The sequence below is a fragment of the Oxyura jamaicensis genome, chromosome 1 (assembly GCF_011077185.1).
Source record: "Oxyura jamaicensis isolate SHBP4307 breed ruddy duck chromosome 1, BPBGC_Ojam_1.0, whole genome shotgun sequence".
NCBI classification, from domain to species: Eukaryota; Metazoa; Chordata; class Aves; order Anseriformes; family Anatidae; genus Oxyura; species Oxyura jamaicensis.
Window position 1 is genome coordinate 172,630,074 of NC_048893.1, and position 17,125 is coordinate 172,647,198.

The 17,125-nt window shown below is 41.5% G+C and overlaps 1 protein-coding gene across 2 annotated transcripts in view; it reads right to left on the reverse strand.

Annotated features, from left to right (window-relative positions):
* OLFM4 (olfactomedin 4) overlaps window positions 1–16,456 on the reverse strand; it is a 49,352-nt gene extending 32,896 nt beyond the window's left edge. Inside the window, exons 1-2 of one of the 2 annotated variants that reach the window (XM_035313025.1) lie at window positions 16,418–16,456; window positions 14,380–14,449 (exon numbers count right to left, since the gene is read on the reverse strand). Coding sequence is in view for 1 of the 2 variants with exons in the window: in XM_035313017.1 (XP_035168908.1) it covers window positions 734–742 (9 nt within the window). In the remaining variant the exon portion in view is untranslated. Of the gene's footprint in view, window positions 1–733; window positions 1,037–14,379; window positions 14,450–16,417 lie in introns of those variants that run through there. The other variant, XM_035313017.1, reaches the window with a different exon arrangement.
* Window positions 16,457–17,125: the final 669 nt, after the last annotated feature.

The following is a 17,125-nucleotide window of genomic DNA, read 5'->3' on the forward strand; positions in this document are numbered from 1 at the left end:
GAAAGAAAGAAAGAAAGAAAGAAAGAAAGAAAGAAAGAAAGAAAGAATTACAACGTTGACCTATCAAGCCATTAATTGCTGTTAATACATTTTTTTGCATGCCTGTCTGAATACGTAAAAGCAGCAACTGCAAAAGATACATTTTGTTGTTGTTGTTGTTGTTGTTGTTGTTGTTTTTGGTTTGGTTTGGTTTGTTTTTCCACAGATTTTGGCTGTGGAACCTGTTTTTTCTTTACAGTTTGGATTTCAGCTTCTCCCTGAAGGTAATTGAGTGTCATGTCATAAGCTTGACAAGGACCCATCTGCACCTCTACGTATTAAAAACTCAATCATCTTCCCATAAGACATACTCCCAATAACTGTTTTAGCAGAACAGCAGCTAATTTCCAATAGCCTGTGGAAGGCTGCCATTGGAATTGGAATTTCCTGCCAGGCTGGTTTCTGCCAGTTTGTGACAGAATTTGCACTGCTTTATCATCACGATCTCACTAGGAATCTGAAGCAATGGTAAAAATGGTATTTATACAGAAATAAACCTCGTTCCCACACAAATACACTCTATGACATCAGAATAGTTCATTTTTGCACACAAAAAATGATTAAGTCCATTATAATGAATGATTCTGTGCATTTCTCTATAATTATCACGAATTAATCTGCTATGTTTTCTGTTTCAGTGGCAGATTTTAAATAACAGCGTTAACATCCTCGTCAAACAGGATCTCATACTTACAGATTTCATCTCTTCAGTTGTTTACTTAAAAATGTATCTTCACCTTCCTTATATACCAGGTTTTAAACTCTGAATTAAAGTAGAAAGTCTCTCCCTTCACCTTTAAAATGCAATTAAAGTTCCTCAACTCACTAGTTTTGATTTTAATGGAGGTAACACTGCTCCACATGTTGCTTAGAAATGGGAAGTAACTCTCACCATCCATAGATACCAAGAGAACCTGAAATCTCTGACAAATGAGTTCTGGAAGCTTGTGGCATGACACTGGCAGGAGGTTCTGCATCCAACTGCATCACTTTGCCGGAGACATCATTCGGTAAGACTGCAGAATGCATGGTACTCACCTCCTCAGAAGAAATGCCCAGAGAAAGCAATGTTTGCATCCAGGATGTGCTACCCTTGGTTCACTACCTCTTTGGTTCTAGGAAAATGTGGAATATGGGGCAGAACCAGCAGTAGAGGAGTGGCAAGGATTACAAAACCTCCTACATGGTTGACAGCAATGGATCCAAGCCTCCATGAAACAAGGTGTGCAGGAATGGAAGTGGGAGCACCCAAAGGAACACAGCTCTCAGAACATGCTGTAGTGTGAAATGAATCTTAAAACTTGACTCATTTCTCCAGCTGGTTCAGCTACATTCAGCTATGCTATCCAAGCCTGGGTGAAGCCACCTCTCCAAGCCCAGTAACACTGCTAGCCACTGGCAAAGCACTTTGCAGATGTCAGAACATAAAGAGGGAAACACAGGAGAGAGAGGTTTCTCATCTCTCTGCTACACTCACACCAAATGCTGTATAGATATTGTACAAGGAGCTTTCCTTCTGTTGGTTTTACTTGCACCTGCTATAATCTAATTAGGAGGAAATTGGACTTGTCTTGCTCACATCATAAACATAGGCAACATAAATGTATAAATCTTCCTCTTAAACTTCTTTTTCTTCCTTCTGAAATGCCAGAAGACTGCCCTGTGAACCCAATGTGTAATACTCTTTTGCATAGCATGATGAATAATGGATCAAGGTTATATCTACCACAGATGAAAATGATGCTGTTCTGAAATCCATTCACTGCTTCATGGACCCCAAATCCTCTAGGTGCTATATATTTCAGCTGTCATAAATCCATGTAATGTTCCCGTGCATGACACTATTCATTTAGATCACCAATTTAGTTAAAATGACAGATGTGAAAAAAAGCACATGTAACCAAACAACTCCCCAGTGATCACACAGCTGCTGATGCTGAAGGGACTGTATGTTTTATTCTGCAATAGTCAGGCATTTACCACCTGCTGTCAATACAATGTCAGGTGGAGCTATGCAGTACTCCTTCAGCTTACTTGTATTCCAGCTGTTCTCCTGAAGCTTTTTGCAGACAAATTAAGTTCAGTAAGTGGGATCCTGGCCTCACTGTCCCTGTGGTTCACAGGAGTCTCTCCATTGTTGGATCAGGGCCCAGAGACCAGCTCCTGAAAAATGAGGAAACCTAGGAGCGAATCCTCATTTAATCTCTTTCTTTGCACAAAACCCTTTTGCCCATCAAGAAGAATTGAATGTGAAAACAGAAAACAGGGCAACATCCTAAACAAAGGGCATCTATTATGCTAATATTTCAAGCTAGATCCTGCCATTCACACTACAGTTCAATAGTAATTCTGTAAGTATTCTTGGGTGTCCTCAAAGTAGTTTAGGGACCTTCTCAAACCCATCTGGGAAAGGTGTAGCAAATCAGGCTATTAGGCCTCTATTCAACAATGCCCCTAAGCAAGTGCTTATGACCCTTTAATGAAAGTAGCCATGTGCTTTGATGAATTGGGTCTTTAACAACAAGGAAGCCATATTTCAAAGTGGCACCATATATCTCTAAAATGAACATATGGCTCTTAATGTTCTCCAAAAGGCATTTGTTTTACAATATGAGTCAATTTATTGTGCAGTATCCAGTTTTCCTGCATTTTTAACATAATGAAAATTATCAGGATAAACTAAATTTGCTTTTCTGATTGAATGAACAAAATGTCTTCAGATTATATTTCTCTTTGTTATATGACAAAAAAAAAAAAAAAAAAAAAAAAAAAACAGAGGATGTGCTTTCTTCACACAGAATTCACCATTGTCTTGATATGAAATGGGAGAAATACATGCTTTTTCTGCTCAAATTACTACACATCAGCTTTCATCATGGATTTTGTGCATAAAATTAGCATGCCCAACCATCTAAACAAATAAATGAATAAATGTAACATTGTTTTTATATGGCGTATTGTCATCATTCATTAGCAATTTAATTCTGCATGTGTTCTGCAGTTTGATAGACAAGTTGTGCACAGAAAAAAAAAAAAAAAAAAAGAAAGAAAGAAACACGACATTCTTAAAACTTTGGCACCTAGAGCTAAGCTGTTAAATTCATATTAATGCATCAAAATAAGTAATCAGCAACTCTGAAAATCAGGTCATTCATTTTTGTGCCTAAATATAGGTCTAGCTGACTAACTTTAGGCATTCACAGTTCAAAAATGTTCATCCAAACGTGTCATCAGGGAGAGCTGAATAGAATTCTAGAATAAACACTTCAGAGAAAATTTCTAAACGATAACAATTTGGATGATAAATAGTATTATAATTTATTATTCATATAGTTCTATTAGTGTGCTTGGCATTCTAAAGGCAAGAGAAGAAATACAATAAATATGCAATTCTAAATATACATTAAAGACTAGAACTGAGGCTATGAAGATTTAGAACACAAGTACGGATGATCAGCTGATTGTAGCATTTATCGCAGGAAAGGATTTGTTCAGATTTTTTTTCTCCTCTGCTCTATGAAAATAAAAGATAGGATCACTTATGAGCTTTCACAGACACAAGCACAGTCAAGCAAAATTCTCCAACTAGACCTAAATCCATACGGTTATTTAGGTGCATAATTTCTATATCAACACCCAACTTCCCACTGACATCAAGGGGAAAATAATGGAAAGCAGGAGTGGAATTCAGCTCCAAAATTTATAGAAAGAAAGGTAATTCCAAACAGTGATTTCTATTAGCCTATGGTGCATGTCTTAGAAGGGTCCTAGATATGTCTCTCTGTTAATTAGAGGAAGAAAGACAACAAGTTTCAACTGGACATCTGACTTCTAAAGATGAAATAAATCCTTTTGTTGATGCTTGCATGAAAGCAGTTTTCCCATATTTCTTTTAGGTTGAAGCAGTTTAAGGTAGATGCTGATATCTAGATACATTCAGCATCCAAAAATCCCATGGATTTGTATGAAAATGCATGAACCCTCTAATCAAGTTTTGCAAAGGAAACAGTCACACTGCTGATGGAGTGAAAAGCAAGTGTTCATTTGGACTGAGATGAACAGATATTTGCATCCAGAAAAGATGTGCTGCTTTTTAAAGAAGTGTTAAACAATTCATATATTGCTGGTGAATGCCATCTTGGCTGCCTGTGTAGTAAGCAGTGACCATGTGAGTTTCATTTGGTGCCAGTTTCTATATCTAGCCTCCCAGCCAGTTAGCATAACCTACTGCACATCCTAATGATCTAAGAGCACTGATGAAGAGCTACTGATCAAGTTAAAATTAAAAAGAAAATGGATTATGGCCGGGATATTCACACAAATACCTTATTAATAAATGCCCGTTTTGCAAAGAGGAAGACTGATATTGTTTATCAGAGTCTTGTTTGAGTAAAACACTCATTTCAGTTGTAGAGAAATGTGTCATCACACGTTACAGAGAAACCATTTTTTTGTTTCTAGGGAGAACTCATTTGCAGTGTAAAAACTTCCCATGAAGACAGCAATGAGGCCAGAATCTAGAAAGCATTTTAGATGTGCAAGCCTGCATTACATCTAAGAAAAAAAAAAAAAAAAAATGACTAGTGGTGAAATTTCAGCTGTGCTACCGCTCCCCAGCATGAAAATGGCAGTGAACCAGCTCTGAGTCCATCTTCACCAGTGATACTAGAATCTTTGTGGAGACTTCCAACATCAGGTTGGAAGACCTGGTTCAAGACCAGGTTAGATGAGGCCCTGAGCAACCTGATCTGGTGGGTAATATCCCTGCCTAGTTCCTGGCAGGGACGCTGGAACTAGGTGATCTATGAAGTCTCTTCCAACCCAAGCTATTCTAAGATTCTATGAAGAGACAGTCCATCTTTCCAGTCTAGCAAAATGGGTGGCAAAGCTGAGGCTCAGGCTCTGGTAACTCTCAATGATGCAGCCCCCAGATTCTTTCATAAAGAGAAGAATGAGATGGTTCAGAGAGGGTTAAGCCCAACTGTATAAAATAGGAAGTATGGATCCCCTCTCTCTCTCTTCCTTTCTCTCCATTGGCAGTAGAGTCTAGAAGCAGGTTGTCAACTAGCTTAGACTAGGCACCCAACATTTGGACAGTGACATTTGGATAAGATCAATGCAGGGAATGGCCTACAGCAGGGAATAGCCCTAAAGTACCAAGATCTAAAAGTTGTACTGAAAGCTTAAATTGTATTGTTTGTGTGGTGGTAATTTAGCTCCTTGCTACCTACCTCATCTGCAGAGTTCCCCTCTTGGTCCTGCTATGGCAAGCCCTTCATCCTTAGTCCACCATAACAGAGCAGGTCTCCCAGAGGGTAGCCAGCCATGAACAACTGTGATTTTCACCTGCATATGAGGGTCAGCCTGAGCAAAAATGACATTTGTAAGTTAAATAGAAGAATTTTGCTGTAACAGAAATAATTCTTACGATCTGAATACTGAAAGAAGAAAGGGTAATAAAAAACATGCGAACTTCAGCAGGAGCGAGGCAAACCAATATAAATGAGAAGCATATATTTAACTGGCTCCACCACCACAGAACTGCGTGTATAGGCTTGCTATCCTCCTAGCACAGCTATACAAGCCATGCATCAGCTGGTTACCAAATCTGAAAAGCACAGGCTGTTAGTGCTTTCCTGACATGACTTGTGAGGCACTCCTGCCATGCCAACGGTGCCTGTCTTTGTACAGTGCATTTCCCACCAGCAGGTCATACAGCAGTACAGTTGCGGGGGTGCAGTGGATACAATGCCAGCTCCTGATCACCCCTGTCATCAACAAAATTGACTACCTTTCCAGGGCTCCCGAGCAGCCCCTGATGAGGAACTCCTACTGAGACTTGTCATTTTGATAGAAGGCATCAATGACCTGTTTTCTCCCTCTGACAACTCTGGCAGAGGTCCCACTCTTCCTTCTATTGTCTCTGCACATCTTTAACGAGAAATATTAAATTCTCACATTCTCAGAGTCCTCCCCACTCAAGCCCTCCTTGCAGCAGAGTGAAATAACAATAATGAGACTGAATAAATCTCCTATGAAGTGAATATCACTTTCCCAAGGACTGCTCAAGATCAAGCACAAAAATAGTTTTGCATCCTGCAGCCTCCATCATCCTCGTGATTTGGGTCCTGCTAATCTAGGCCTGGATCAAATATCATGTGTCAAATTTGATCTAATCAATCAGACAAACAATCATTCTCACAAACAGAAAACACTTTTTAAAAAACATAATAATACGTTTAAAGTAAACCTATTATAGAAGAGGGCAGAGAGATCATATTTAATTATAATACACATTTTACACAATGTTTACTAACACTTTTCATGGACTGGAAAATTTTTGACTGCTTACCAAGGCAAATATTCTTCTTTAACCTGCTCAGTGCTGATGGGAAAACAGAATAAAGAGGATGTTTACAGTTTATGGGTACATCTGGTGATGCTGAAGTTCATGAGCCACACTGACATCATTGGAGTGCCATATTCCACCAATTAAATACAATCCCAACACAGTTCCCATGTTTAACAGTTTGAAACATGACCTATTTGAGTCAGTGTTTCAAATTTTCTTGTCTTTCTAGACATTTGAAAAAGAAAATTGTAATTTATAACCATGTGCTATTCTGCTACCAAAGCAGCTAAAAGGAAGAAGTCTTCATATTCACAGAGCCTTCACATAGTTAGAGTATGTAACCTTGGTGACCTGCAACATCAAATGAGAAAAGACAATGCTCAGTCTTTTAGATTTTAGCTTTCAGCACTTTGAATCTACAATGAAATCAATTCTGGGCATCTGGTCTTTTTAACCTCTTACATTCAAAGGTCATTTGATCTTCAGCAGAGTCAAGATTTGTCGATGTTATAGACATCATTCCATACTTATTAAGAATGGGGAACAGCTTGTGATATGGGAAATTGGCTACACTGGGGTTACATGTTTTTCCAATCTTTCCTGTTATTTACAATTCTATTGAAATGCTAAAAATAAAATAAAAATAATTTTGACCATTTGTATGACACATAGCAAATGTGGTATGGGGTGTAACAGAGTTTACACATGCTGATGAGTTTTTGCAAGTAGCTCAAGCTGTCTTTTGTCTTTGCTTCAGGCATTTATCTTGCAGGTTAGCTTGGTTTGACTGGTTTGATTAGAGCCACAGATATTTTTCTAACTCGGTCATATCCTGGTTCTGATGACAGCAGGTCCCAGCTGCCACTGTAGTCAATAATATTCCTAAGATCTTCAGCCTGTACAAATAACTGGCTGAGAAAAAGTTGTAACTCTTTACATTTTTATTATAATATCCTGTGCAGAGATCAATCCATCTTTGCAAATCCCAATGCAAAATTCACATCCAACCTTCCACCTATTTCACTGATATTGGGTACAATGCATTTGCTTGGATCTCTACTTGAGATAAAAACTGAAAAAAGTGTGGGATAGAGGAGTGGACAGCGAGGTGGGTTGAGAACTGGCTGACTAGCCAAGCTCAGAGGGTGGTGATCAGTGGCGCAGAGTCCAGCTGGAGACACAGGTTGTGACTAGTGGTAATCCCCAGGGGTCGGTGCTGGGTCCAGTCTATTTCAACATCTTCATTGACGACCTTGATGAGGGAATAGTGTCTGCCCTCAGCAAGTACGCCGACGACACAAAGCTGGGAGGAGTGGCTGACACACCAGAAGGCTGTGCTGCCATTCAGCAAGACCTGGATAGGCTGGAGCGGTGGGCAGGAAGAAAACAGATGCGGTTTAACAAGAGCAAGTGTAGAGTCCTGCACCTGGGAAGGAACAACCAGAAGTATCAGTACAGGCTGGGGGACGACCTGCTGGAGAGGAGCTCTGAGGAGAAGGACCTGGGTGTCCTGGTGGACGACAGGTTGACCATGGGCCAGCAGTGTGCCCTGGTGGCCAAGAGGGCCAATGGGATCTTGGCGTGCATTAAAAGGAGCAAGGACAACAGGTCAAGGGAGGTAATCCTCCCCCTCTACTCTGCCCTGGTCAGGCCTCACCTGGAGTGCTGTGTCCAGTTCTGGGCTCCCCGGTACAAAAAAGACAGGGATCTCCTGGAAAGAGTGCAGCAGAGGGCCACAAAGATGATACGGGGCCTGGAGCATCTTCCCTATGAGGACAGGCTGAGAGACCTGGGTCTGTTCAGCCTGGAGAAGAGAAGACTGAGAGGGATCTCATCAATGTCTATAAATACCTGAGGTGTGGGGGACAGAAGGATGTAGCCAACCTCTTCTCAGTGGTTTGTGGGGATAGGACAAGAGGCAATGGCCGCAAGATAGAGCACAGGAAGTTCCACACCAACATGCGAAAGAACTTCTTCACAGTGAGGGTGACGGAGCACTGGAACAGGCTGCCTAGGGAGGTTGTGGAGTCTCCTTCTCTGGAGATATTCAAGGCCCGTCTGGACGCCTACCTGGGCAGCCTGCTCTGAGGAACCTGCTTTGGCAGGGAGGTTGGACCCGACAATCTTTCGAGGTCCCTTCCAACCCCTACAATTCTGCGATTCTGTGAAAAATGAGCAGCAAAGTCTAGGTTTCTGTCCCAGCTTCTTCAAATATGAAGCTTTCCAACACAAACCTTGTGGATCTTTGTGTCTGAATTTCCTTTTAGGTATTTCTCCGATATTGTGAAACTTTTTTTGACCCTGCTTGAAGCACTAAATTAGTCACCTTGAACATCCATCCAACTTGAACATCCAGCTTGTTCAGAAATTAACTCTTACTTCAGTTTATATTATAAAGCTGGTAACTATAAAAGATGCACTACTCTTACAAACATTTAGGCCTCATTTAACTAACTCACTGAAGTCACACAACTTGAAGCATAAGAATTCAGTACACTACTTAGAAGGCTGGGAAAGAGGTGGGAAAAGAAGAACTGATTTCACCTAATTTGAGACAACTCACTGAGGCACTAAATAAGGAATTTAGTCATCTTAAATGTTTTTATACAATGCAAAAAGCAGAAGAGAGATCTCCAGAGAGCAATTCATGTTAAATCACCCTTAGCTGGGGTTGTCACACACCCCCAGCCCAATACTTCAATGCAGGATTGATAAATAATACCAGAAGGCAGTCATCTTTTTTAACTGCTTCTTGATTACCATTCACACTAGAATTAGCATATCAAGGTAGGAAGAAACACATGAATATTTATTACCTCCATTCCTACAAGGAAGCTTAAATGAAGAATTTGCAAGAACGTGAGGGACAGACCTACAGATGTTATTGTGTATAAGTGTACTTAAGTAAAACCTCTGAGCTAAAATTCAGATGGCAAAGCTATGACTTTGAAGGAGTGAGAAAGCCATGTCTGTGAGCATGTTATTTCTGTGAGATATCACTGAAATAATAGAAACAGTTTCCCTAATTGGCTGTACTGACAATGAGTGTAATCCACGGAGCCCTTGAAAACAGGCAGCTAGGAAACAAGGGGAAGAGCACAGCTGAAGCTGGCTGAGCAGTGGCAGCACATATGGAGCCAACCAGGCAAGCACTGCTTGGGAGCCATTTTGGCACAGTGGGTTTGCATGAACTCCCAGGACATTCTTCCTTTCACCCTCTAAATTTCCAAAACTCCCATCCTCTGCCTGGCAGCTCCTCCCCATCACAAAGCCCTCCTTCCCCACACTCCTTTCATTAGCAAGGGAGGGCACGGCTGGTGGGTACCTGGCCATCCTCAGGCATCAGGCACATCATTCCCACAAAAATGTTTGGGGGGAAATCAGCCTGTCTCGGTTGTTCTAGATATCAGACAGCCATGGATAACCACACACCCTGTCTCAGCATCACACGGCCCTTGCCAGCCCCTGCCTTATCTCAGAATTTACTAGTCACAGTAATGTGTGAGACTCCATTCATTTTGTTGAAGGAAGCAGGAACATATCTAATTTAGAAGGTTTTCAGAGGTGTCTGCCTTTCTCAGGTGTCCACCTTTCTCCATCGATTAGGCAAAAGAGGCCAGGCTCTCCCTGTGGGAGGATGGGATTAACCCTCCAAGGTAGAGGTAACAAAACTTGTGAAGGAAATTAAAAATAATGGTATGCATTCATCACATCAGAGCATCCAGCCCCCTCAAATCAGGCAGCATCTGTTCAGGTGCAGAGAGTATGAGAAAAGAGGGTTTTCTGAAAAGGAGAAAGGAAGGGAGGAGAGGGAACAAGAAAAACAGAACAAGGAGGGGAGGATGAGGAAGAACATCACTGAAAGCAACTTTCACTGCAGTTTAAGATTAATGATTGCTCCTCCACAAACACTCCACAACCTGAGATAAGTGGAAAAAGCTGGAGATGCTACTCTGTAGCCAGTGTAGCCCCTTGCAGACACAAAAAGCAGTACAGTGATGTTCCCACTCAGACATATAAAACCAATGTGATGTATGTAGCTTTTAACTGTTGGTATGGTATAAAAGTTTTATTGCTGCTTTGGCTTCAAGAAAGCTACAAACCTTGGTTTAGGAATTGCAACCCCTTGTAAAAATGGTTATGAAAGGCATCTTTCCTAATCACATTAGCAAACCCTTCTCTCCATTTTCCCTCTCATTAAAAAGCTTAAATATTTTACAGCTATAGTGTGCAGGCTTATGTCCAGATTACCCTTCATTAAATGACTTTTACAGTAGCTGGATACAAGCCTTGTCTATTATTACACACCAGCTAATTATGTCTCCTTTGTTTTCATTTCATCATTTTAAACAAAGCTTTTAGGGGCCCAGCCACTCTGTGAGAGGTGTTGCCAAGCTGAACGCATTTCCAGCAAATCCCAGCTGGGCTGCATTCATTTCAGCTGATGATCTTTGCAACATGAAGTAGGTCTCTGCAAAAAATAAAAAATAAAAAGGGGGGGAATGGGTGGGAAGAAGGAGAATAAAAATAATAAAAACAATGTCCAACCTGCAGTGCTTACTGTAGTTTAATTCAAAGATGACTTCTCATTGGGAAAAAATCCAGCAAGATGTCAATGCAGACTGATATATGATGTACAGTGATTCTAAACATCATAGCTAAGCTGTGTGAATGACTGGTACTATCAAGCGTTTTCTGATTTCTGACAGCATTGCTGTTTTCAGATTACCCCAGTAATGTTTCCACAGTGTATCATTATATTCATGGCAAGAAGAAGGGGAGGAGGTCTGAAAATTACTTCCCTCCTGGCAATGAATTGTCATTTAGGTCTCACATTGAGCCCACTCTTTGCATTGCCTGAGAAGCCAAGGGAGCCAGCAAAAAGATACGATTTCCCCAGAGCTGGGGGACCAGGGGAAATGATCAGGCATCTGAAGTCTCCCCAGGGTGCAAAGAGCAATAGCAAGAGGCTTTGCTAAAGAGAGGTATTTTTCAGTATCTGTTCAACAAAAATCTACATTTAAATCTTATTTTAGTCACGGACTCCTATCTAGGATACACCAAATAATCAAAATAATATCAGAAACAATAATACGAATTGTGTGTTTTTGCGTGAGCAAAGTGGGATATCAGACTCTGTATGTAGTATGTAAGATGGATGGCCCACGTGCCACAGAGTCAAAAGCCCATTTGTTACATGACAGAGGAACCAAATGAGAAAGGAAACTGTGCGTCTCAGTTCTCCTCTTCTCACGTACATTTTGTAATTCTTCTTTAACATATTTTTGATGGCTTTTCAACTCTTGTAAGCCTTCCTTGACCACGTAGCTTTCTAGACTCCCTTGAGCATATGGCATGCACATAGTCCATTGAGGAAAGCTTTGCATGCTCCTGCTAGCCACATTCTTGGAGCTTGCAAGTCCCAAACTTTATTTTCTACATATTTGCAGTTTGGGCTACAGGTAACATCTTAGAGGGTTTAGTGGGTACAAAATCCCAAAAGACTGTAAATTTGAAGAGCTTTTATTGCTATCAGTCTGGAGGTTTATTGAGTTCTTAATGGCCTATGTTAATATTTCTAAAAGTTTTTGGAAAACTATGTCACTGGTAAGGAATTCAGTAGAAAACTCACTAAAAATATGACCACGTCTCTACTGAATATCATAGGATAGTTCATCTTCTGTTAAAATCTGTGAGGTCTTTCTGTGGCATTCTCTGTCATCACACATTCTTACTATGCATTGAAGGGGAAACACTCCTTTGCCTCCTGACTGGTCTCCCACGCAGGGGAGAAATGAGCTTATGAAGGCAGCAGATATAACAGCCTTCCTTCAATCTTCACATCTTGGAAAGACCTTGTGCATGGGTGGATGTCTTCATGCTTTCCTGTTCCAGTTCCACGTTGTTCTTTAGCTGAGTAGGATCCGGGCTAACAATTCTTCCCAAATATCAGCTCCAGCTGGCTAAATGGCCCATCACTGCATTTCATCCCAAATATTGCCAGAGCAAAATGACCAATACACTCAGAAGATCAATAGTCAACAAGCATAACATAAGCACTCTGCTCCAGAAACCCTCCTCCACCAGCTTCACCAACTCTTTTTCTAACACCTAACTTGATGGTTCATTTCAAAAGGACCCGTGAGACAAGAAGGCACTTTTATCTCCCAGTGACATAGAGCAGGATGCCACCTCCCATCCTATTAGCCCACAAAGCACCAACCCCGTTTGCCTCATACAACAGCAATGAATAAGCACAACCTCCCTCCCCATGAAATGCAATAGGAAAATGAAAAACATTCTGGCAGAAATGGATCTCTGCAAGCTTCACAGCCAGGTTATCTTTCCCAATTGTGCATGTTTTTCAGAGAGATTTGTTCATGGAAGAGAATGATATGGAAAGTGCATCCACTTCAGCACATGCAAGCGTTGCTCTGATTTTCCTCAAAAAAAAAAAAAAAAAAAAAAAAAAAAATCCACTCAAAATTTCTGCTAAACTTTCTCTAGGAAAAAAAAATCAGCCTGAAGGGAGAGGACTAATCACACAATGGGACCCCTAAAAGCCAGTGTCCTCCTTGTCCTGTCACACCAGCTTTGGCAGCAGTACAGCAGGGGTCGCAGCAGCTGTTGGAAAGCCTGCTTGGCTTTGCCTCTGCTCCTGGTATTTGTTACTATACTTGCAGTATAAATACCATAAAGAAAAACCTGTCAAGCAGACCATTTCTCATTATTTGGAAATTAGCAACCTTTATACTGTTTCTAAAACAAATTGTTTCCATTATCAGAACATTGCAATGCTATATGCATCCACAAGAAATCACCACGTGAATATATTTCTGGCTTTAATATAATGCCTTTTTTTTCCATGAACAATTTAACTCCCTTTTTCCTGGGTTTCCATTCAGGAGAAATACAATAAAAACTCAGGTAAAAACACAGTGTTTGCAATTATTTTCTTGTGCCCTTCAGTACCAGGAGAACAATTTGTTCTCTTTAATTTCAAAATAGAGCAACAATTAATTAAACTAATGAGAATTAAAGGGAAGAAAGAAAGAAAAAAAAAAAAAAAAAAAAGTACTTCAAAGGGTTTCTGACATATGAAAAAAATCTTATTTAGGCTCTGATGCAAAAATAAAGTATTTCTTTGCATAAATAATCTCACAGAAGCTGTATCCTTAAAATGCATTCCCAGGATTGTGGTTTTGGCAAATGGGGGCTTCAAACTGCGGTTATGTTGGTGAACTGATTTTGATATGTGCATCTGCTTGTAAAATCCTTTGCTAAGGGAGAATATTATCACCAAGCTGGGAGCTAAGACATAAGCCCAGGATGTTATCCAGTAGCAAACTGGCCAAACATTTGTATGTTTGGCAAAAGCATACAGACACAGGCTTTTTGACTCTTGCTTTACTAATAAGAAAAATGAAAGAAAAAGAAAAAGAAAAAAAAAAAAAAAAAAGTGAATTCACTGGTCCAAAGACACCCCTTAGCAGAGAAAGGCCTGCAGGGAAAAGAAAAACACATAAAAATGCACTGAAGCAAAGTAATGCTCCTTGAAGCTGACTGTGCCCCTAAACTATGCTCCTGAGATTATATCCCGAGGCAGCAGGGGGCATGGTTAAGAGCAATTCTCTCCGGCTCCGAGAGAATGAAGGCAAGTGTCAGCACTGCCATAAAATCAATGCATGGATGATTGCTCCCAGGGTGACTCAAAGCAGCAGTGACATGAGTTTGGACATTGTGCTGGTGAGGAACCACCCCTAATGGCTTTCCATCTGATCCCTGGCTGCAGGGGTCAGCTGAGCCCCTGCATGAGCACCAGGCTGAAATACGAGGTCACAGATCCGATGCGTCAGTGTGCATCCAGCTCGTGACAGTGACACTTGTTGCGCTGTACAGAGAAGGCTGCCAAGCAGGCTGGTGGAGCTTAGGATACCATGCAGATCTGGCAGGCTTCCTTGTACTCTCTTGATCCTCTGTTTCCGTACCTTCTACAGCACTATTGTGTGTTTTCTCTGGCTTGGAGGTCTGAATCACAGCTTGATCATCAGTCAGATCCTGTTAGCACAGGATAGATTAACATGTATCATCATAATACAAAGGGCTTGTATTTATTTATTTTTTTTCCTCTGATAAAGTCTTTTCCATATGTGCTAGCCTGGCCTAGAGAGCATGGTCCAGTCTTAACACTCCACTTCTGGCATCTCTCTCCTTACCACTAAGGCTGTGCTTGAACACAGAATTTGTGCTAAAATAATTAAAAGTGCTTTTCAAAATGATTCATCCTTTAGTTATCTCTGCTTCTCTGTACAGGGATGTTTTCATCAGCTTATCTTCAGGTTCAACTAGCTAGCACAGGATTCAATCACGCAAAGCATTCGAGATACTGCTGCTCACCAGTTGCTGAACCACGACAACACACTCTAAACCCCTTCCTGGCCTGTCCCTAGTGCCCAATAACATTTTTAAAAGCCTCGCTCTCTCACTCCCCTGACCAGCTTTTCAAGATCCCCGACCACCCTGGGGCATGCCAAGCATAGCTGGGACTTCTCAAGCCTCCTCTCAGAGTCAACACAGCAGCTCCCACTTTCTGCCAGTATGCTTAGCACCTTCAGCTCGTTTCCTCTTCGCTGCACTATGCAGCAGACCTGGAAGGTGAAACAAGGGAGATATATGCCCTGAAATTCCAAAATGGTGAAACAAGTTCCTTTCTGCATTGTATTCTGCTGCTCCTCATGGAAGAGAAGATGAGAGCATGACAGCCACTGGTGCAAATGTATTCTCCACTCCCCAGCCTCTTTTTCCCCTGGCCACTTAGGGTACCACTGGTGGAGCTCAACCTTGTGCAACAGCAGAAGCAACAGGCACCCAAGGAGTAGTGTCAGGGATGAGGGAGAGGCCATTACAGACAGACAGTTCTCACTTCTCCTTCATACACACATCACAGCCCTCAGCACCAGCTTAAGTCACTTCCGATACCCAGCCTGCTGACTGCGCAGCAGCAGGAGCCAGAGGGGCTGCTGGAAAGAAGGCAGGTGCTGGTAGCAATAGGTCAATGATGGCTGTAGGCTGCAAGAAGTGCAGCTGAGGTAGCACATCTTGTGGACTGAAGTGGCTCTCCCATTTCAGGCAGAGCAGCCTGCAGCAGCACAACCCCCAGTTGTGCAGAGTACCTGCCACTGCATTTTGTACAGCTACTTTAAAGCTATCTTCTGTTTAAAGCTGCACTCCGTGACTGCAATATAGACACATGCTAGATCTTCCTGTACATACTCTGGCATGCAAAGTAATAATGTGACATCAAAAAACTCATCCTTGTACACAATGGATTACACCAAAGAAGTATCTATGCTTGCAATCTTAACATGATACGAGTTAAAATCAATGGAGACTTTTATTTTGTACTAAACAGTGGTAAATAGGGCTTAGATCCTGCATGCACAGAAGCATCCACATTATTGTTTCTTATATATAGTAGTCCCACACACTTGGAAGATCATAAGTCAGCAACAAGTTTTCCTCTAATTTCAGTAGGGGTAGAATTTTTATCTCTAGTTTTTAAGTAGCAGTGCCTACATGCTGAGGATTCATCCCACTTAACGTCTAAAACCACAGTGTCTAGTCTGAGCTAATTGCTCCAGGCTAGCTGAGTCGGTGAGAAAAGTTAAGCACTTCAGGTTGGATGAGTTGTCTCTCATGCAGTCGGTGTCTAAGACATGCCCTTTGGCAGTCCCAGCTTCTTTCTGCTGACTATAACAGGAGCCAAAGGTGAGTAGCTCAAAAACAGATATCATTTCAACCGTACACTTCTAGAGGCAGAAGAGATGAATCCTATTCCATGTATTTAAGCAATTGAATCTGAATTCTTTAAAAGCTGCCCCTGTAACATCAAGAAATCTCTCTGCTTCAGCTCTTTCCAAATGGACAATCTAATAATAATTTAAGTAATTTATCTAGGGAAATGGGCCAAGGCATTTTTGAAGTGGATGAGGTTTGCAGAGCAGCGACATTGACTGTATGTCTCACCTCACTCCTACCCAACAGGCTTCTCCCACGGATCCTGTAGGCATCCTGTTGGCATGCAGGACAGTGCACTGCACATCCTTGTTTGTGACAGTTGGGTGCCTCAGGCACATCCAAGACTGTACTTTCAGGTTCAACACTCTGCTTAGTGCACAGCCACCCACTGGCCCCACCTCTGATAGAGCATCCAGGCGTTACGCAAGTGCTGAAGCAGAATTTCACTGTGCAATATGCCAAAGCCTTTCCCTATGAGAACAGTAAGAAATAAATATCTTCCTTCAGGAATGCCAGAAACATTGCAATCAGCATTCATCTTATCAAATCTACATCTGATCTATTAAAATGGCTGATCATGTCAAAGAGCCTTTGCCTATCACAGACAACACCACCACAGTGGGAGAGCTGTACTTCAGCTACCTCTGTCACCCGGTCTAAGCCAATTGCTCCCTGGGCTTCCTCCCTCTACAGTCAATAGAGACATTTCTTGGTGCTCGTCACAGGCTACGTTATTCTTACATACCTCTGTCAGGACAGAATGCCCTGCACTTTGGAGAAGACTAAAAGGGAAGACAAGATGGCTACCTTCTGCTAGCTGCCTTTTCTCTTGTTGTTATTGAACAGATAACGCTAGATGAGATAAATCCTACCTGAAAACTGCTAAGCAATTCAACATGATATGCTACAAGGCCAGAAGTAAATGCAATATTTATT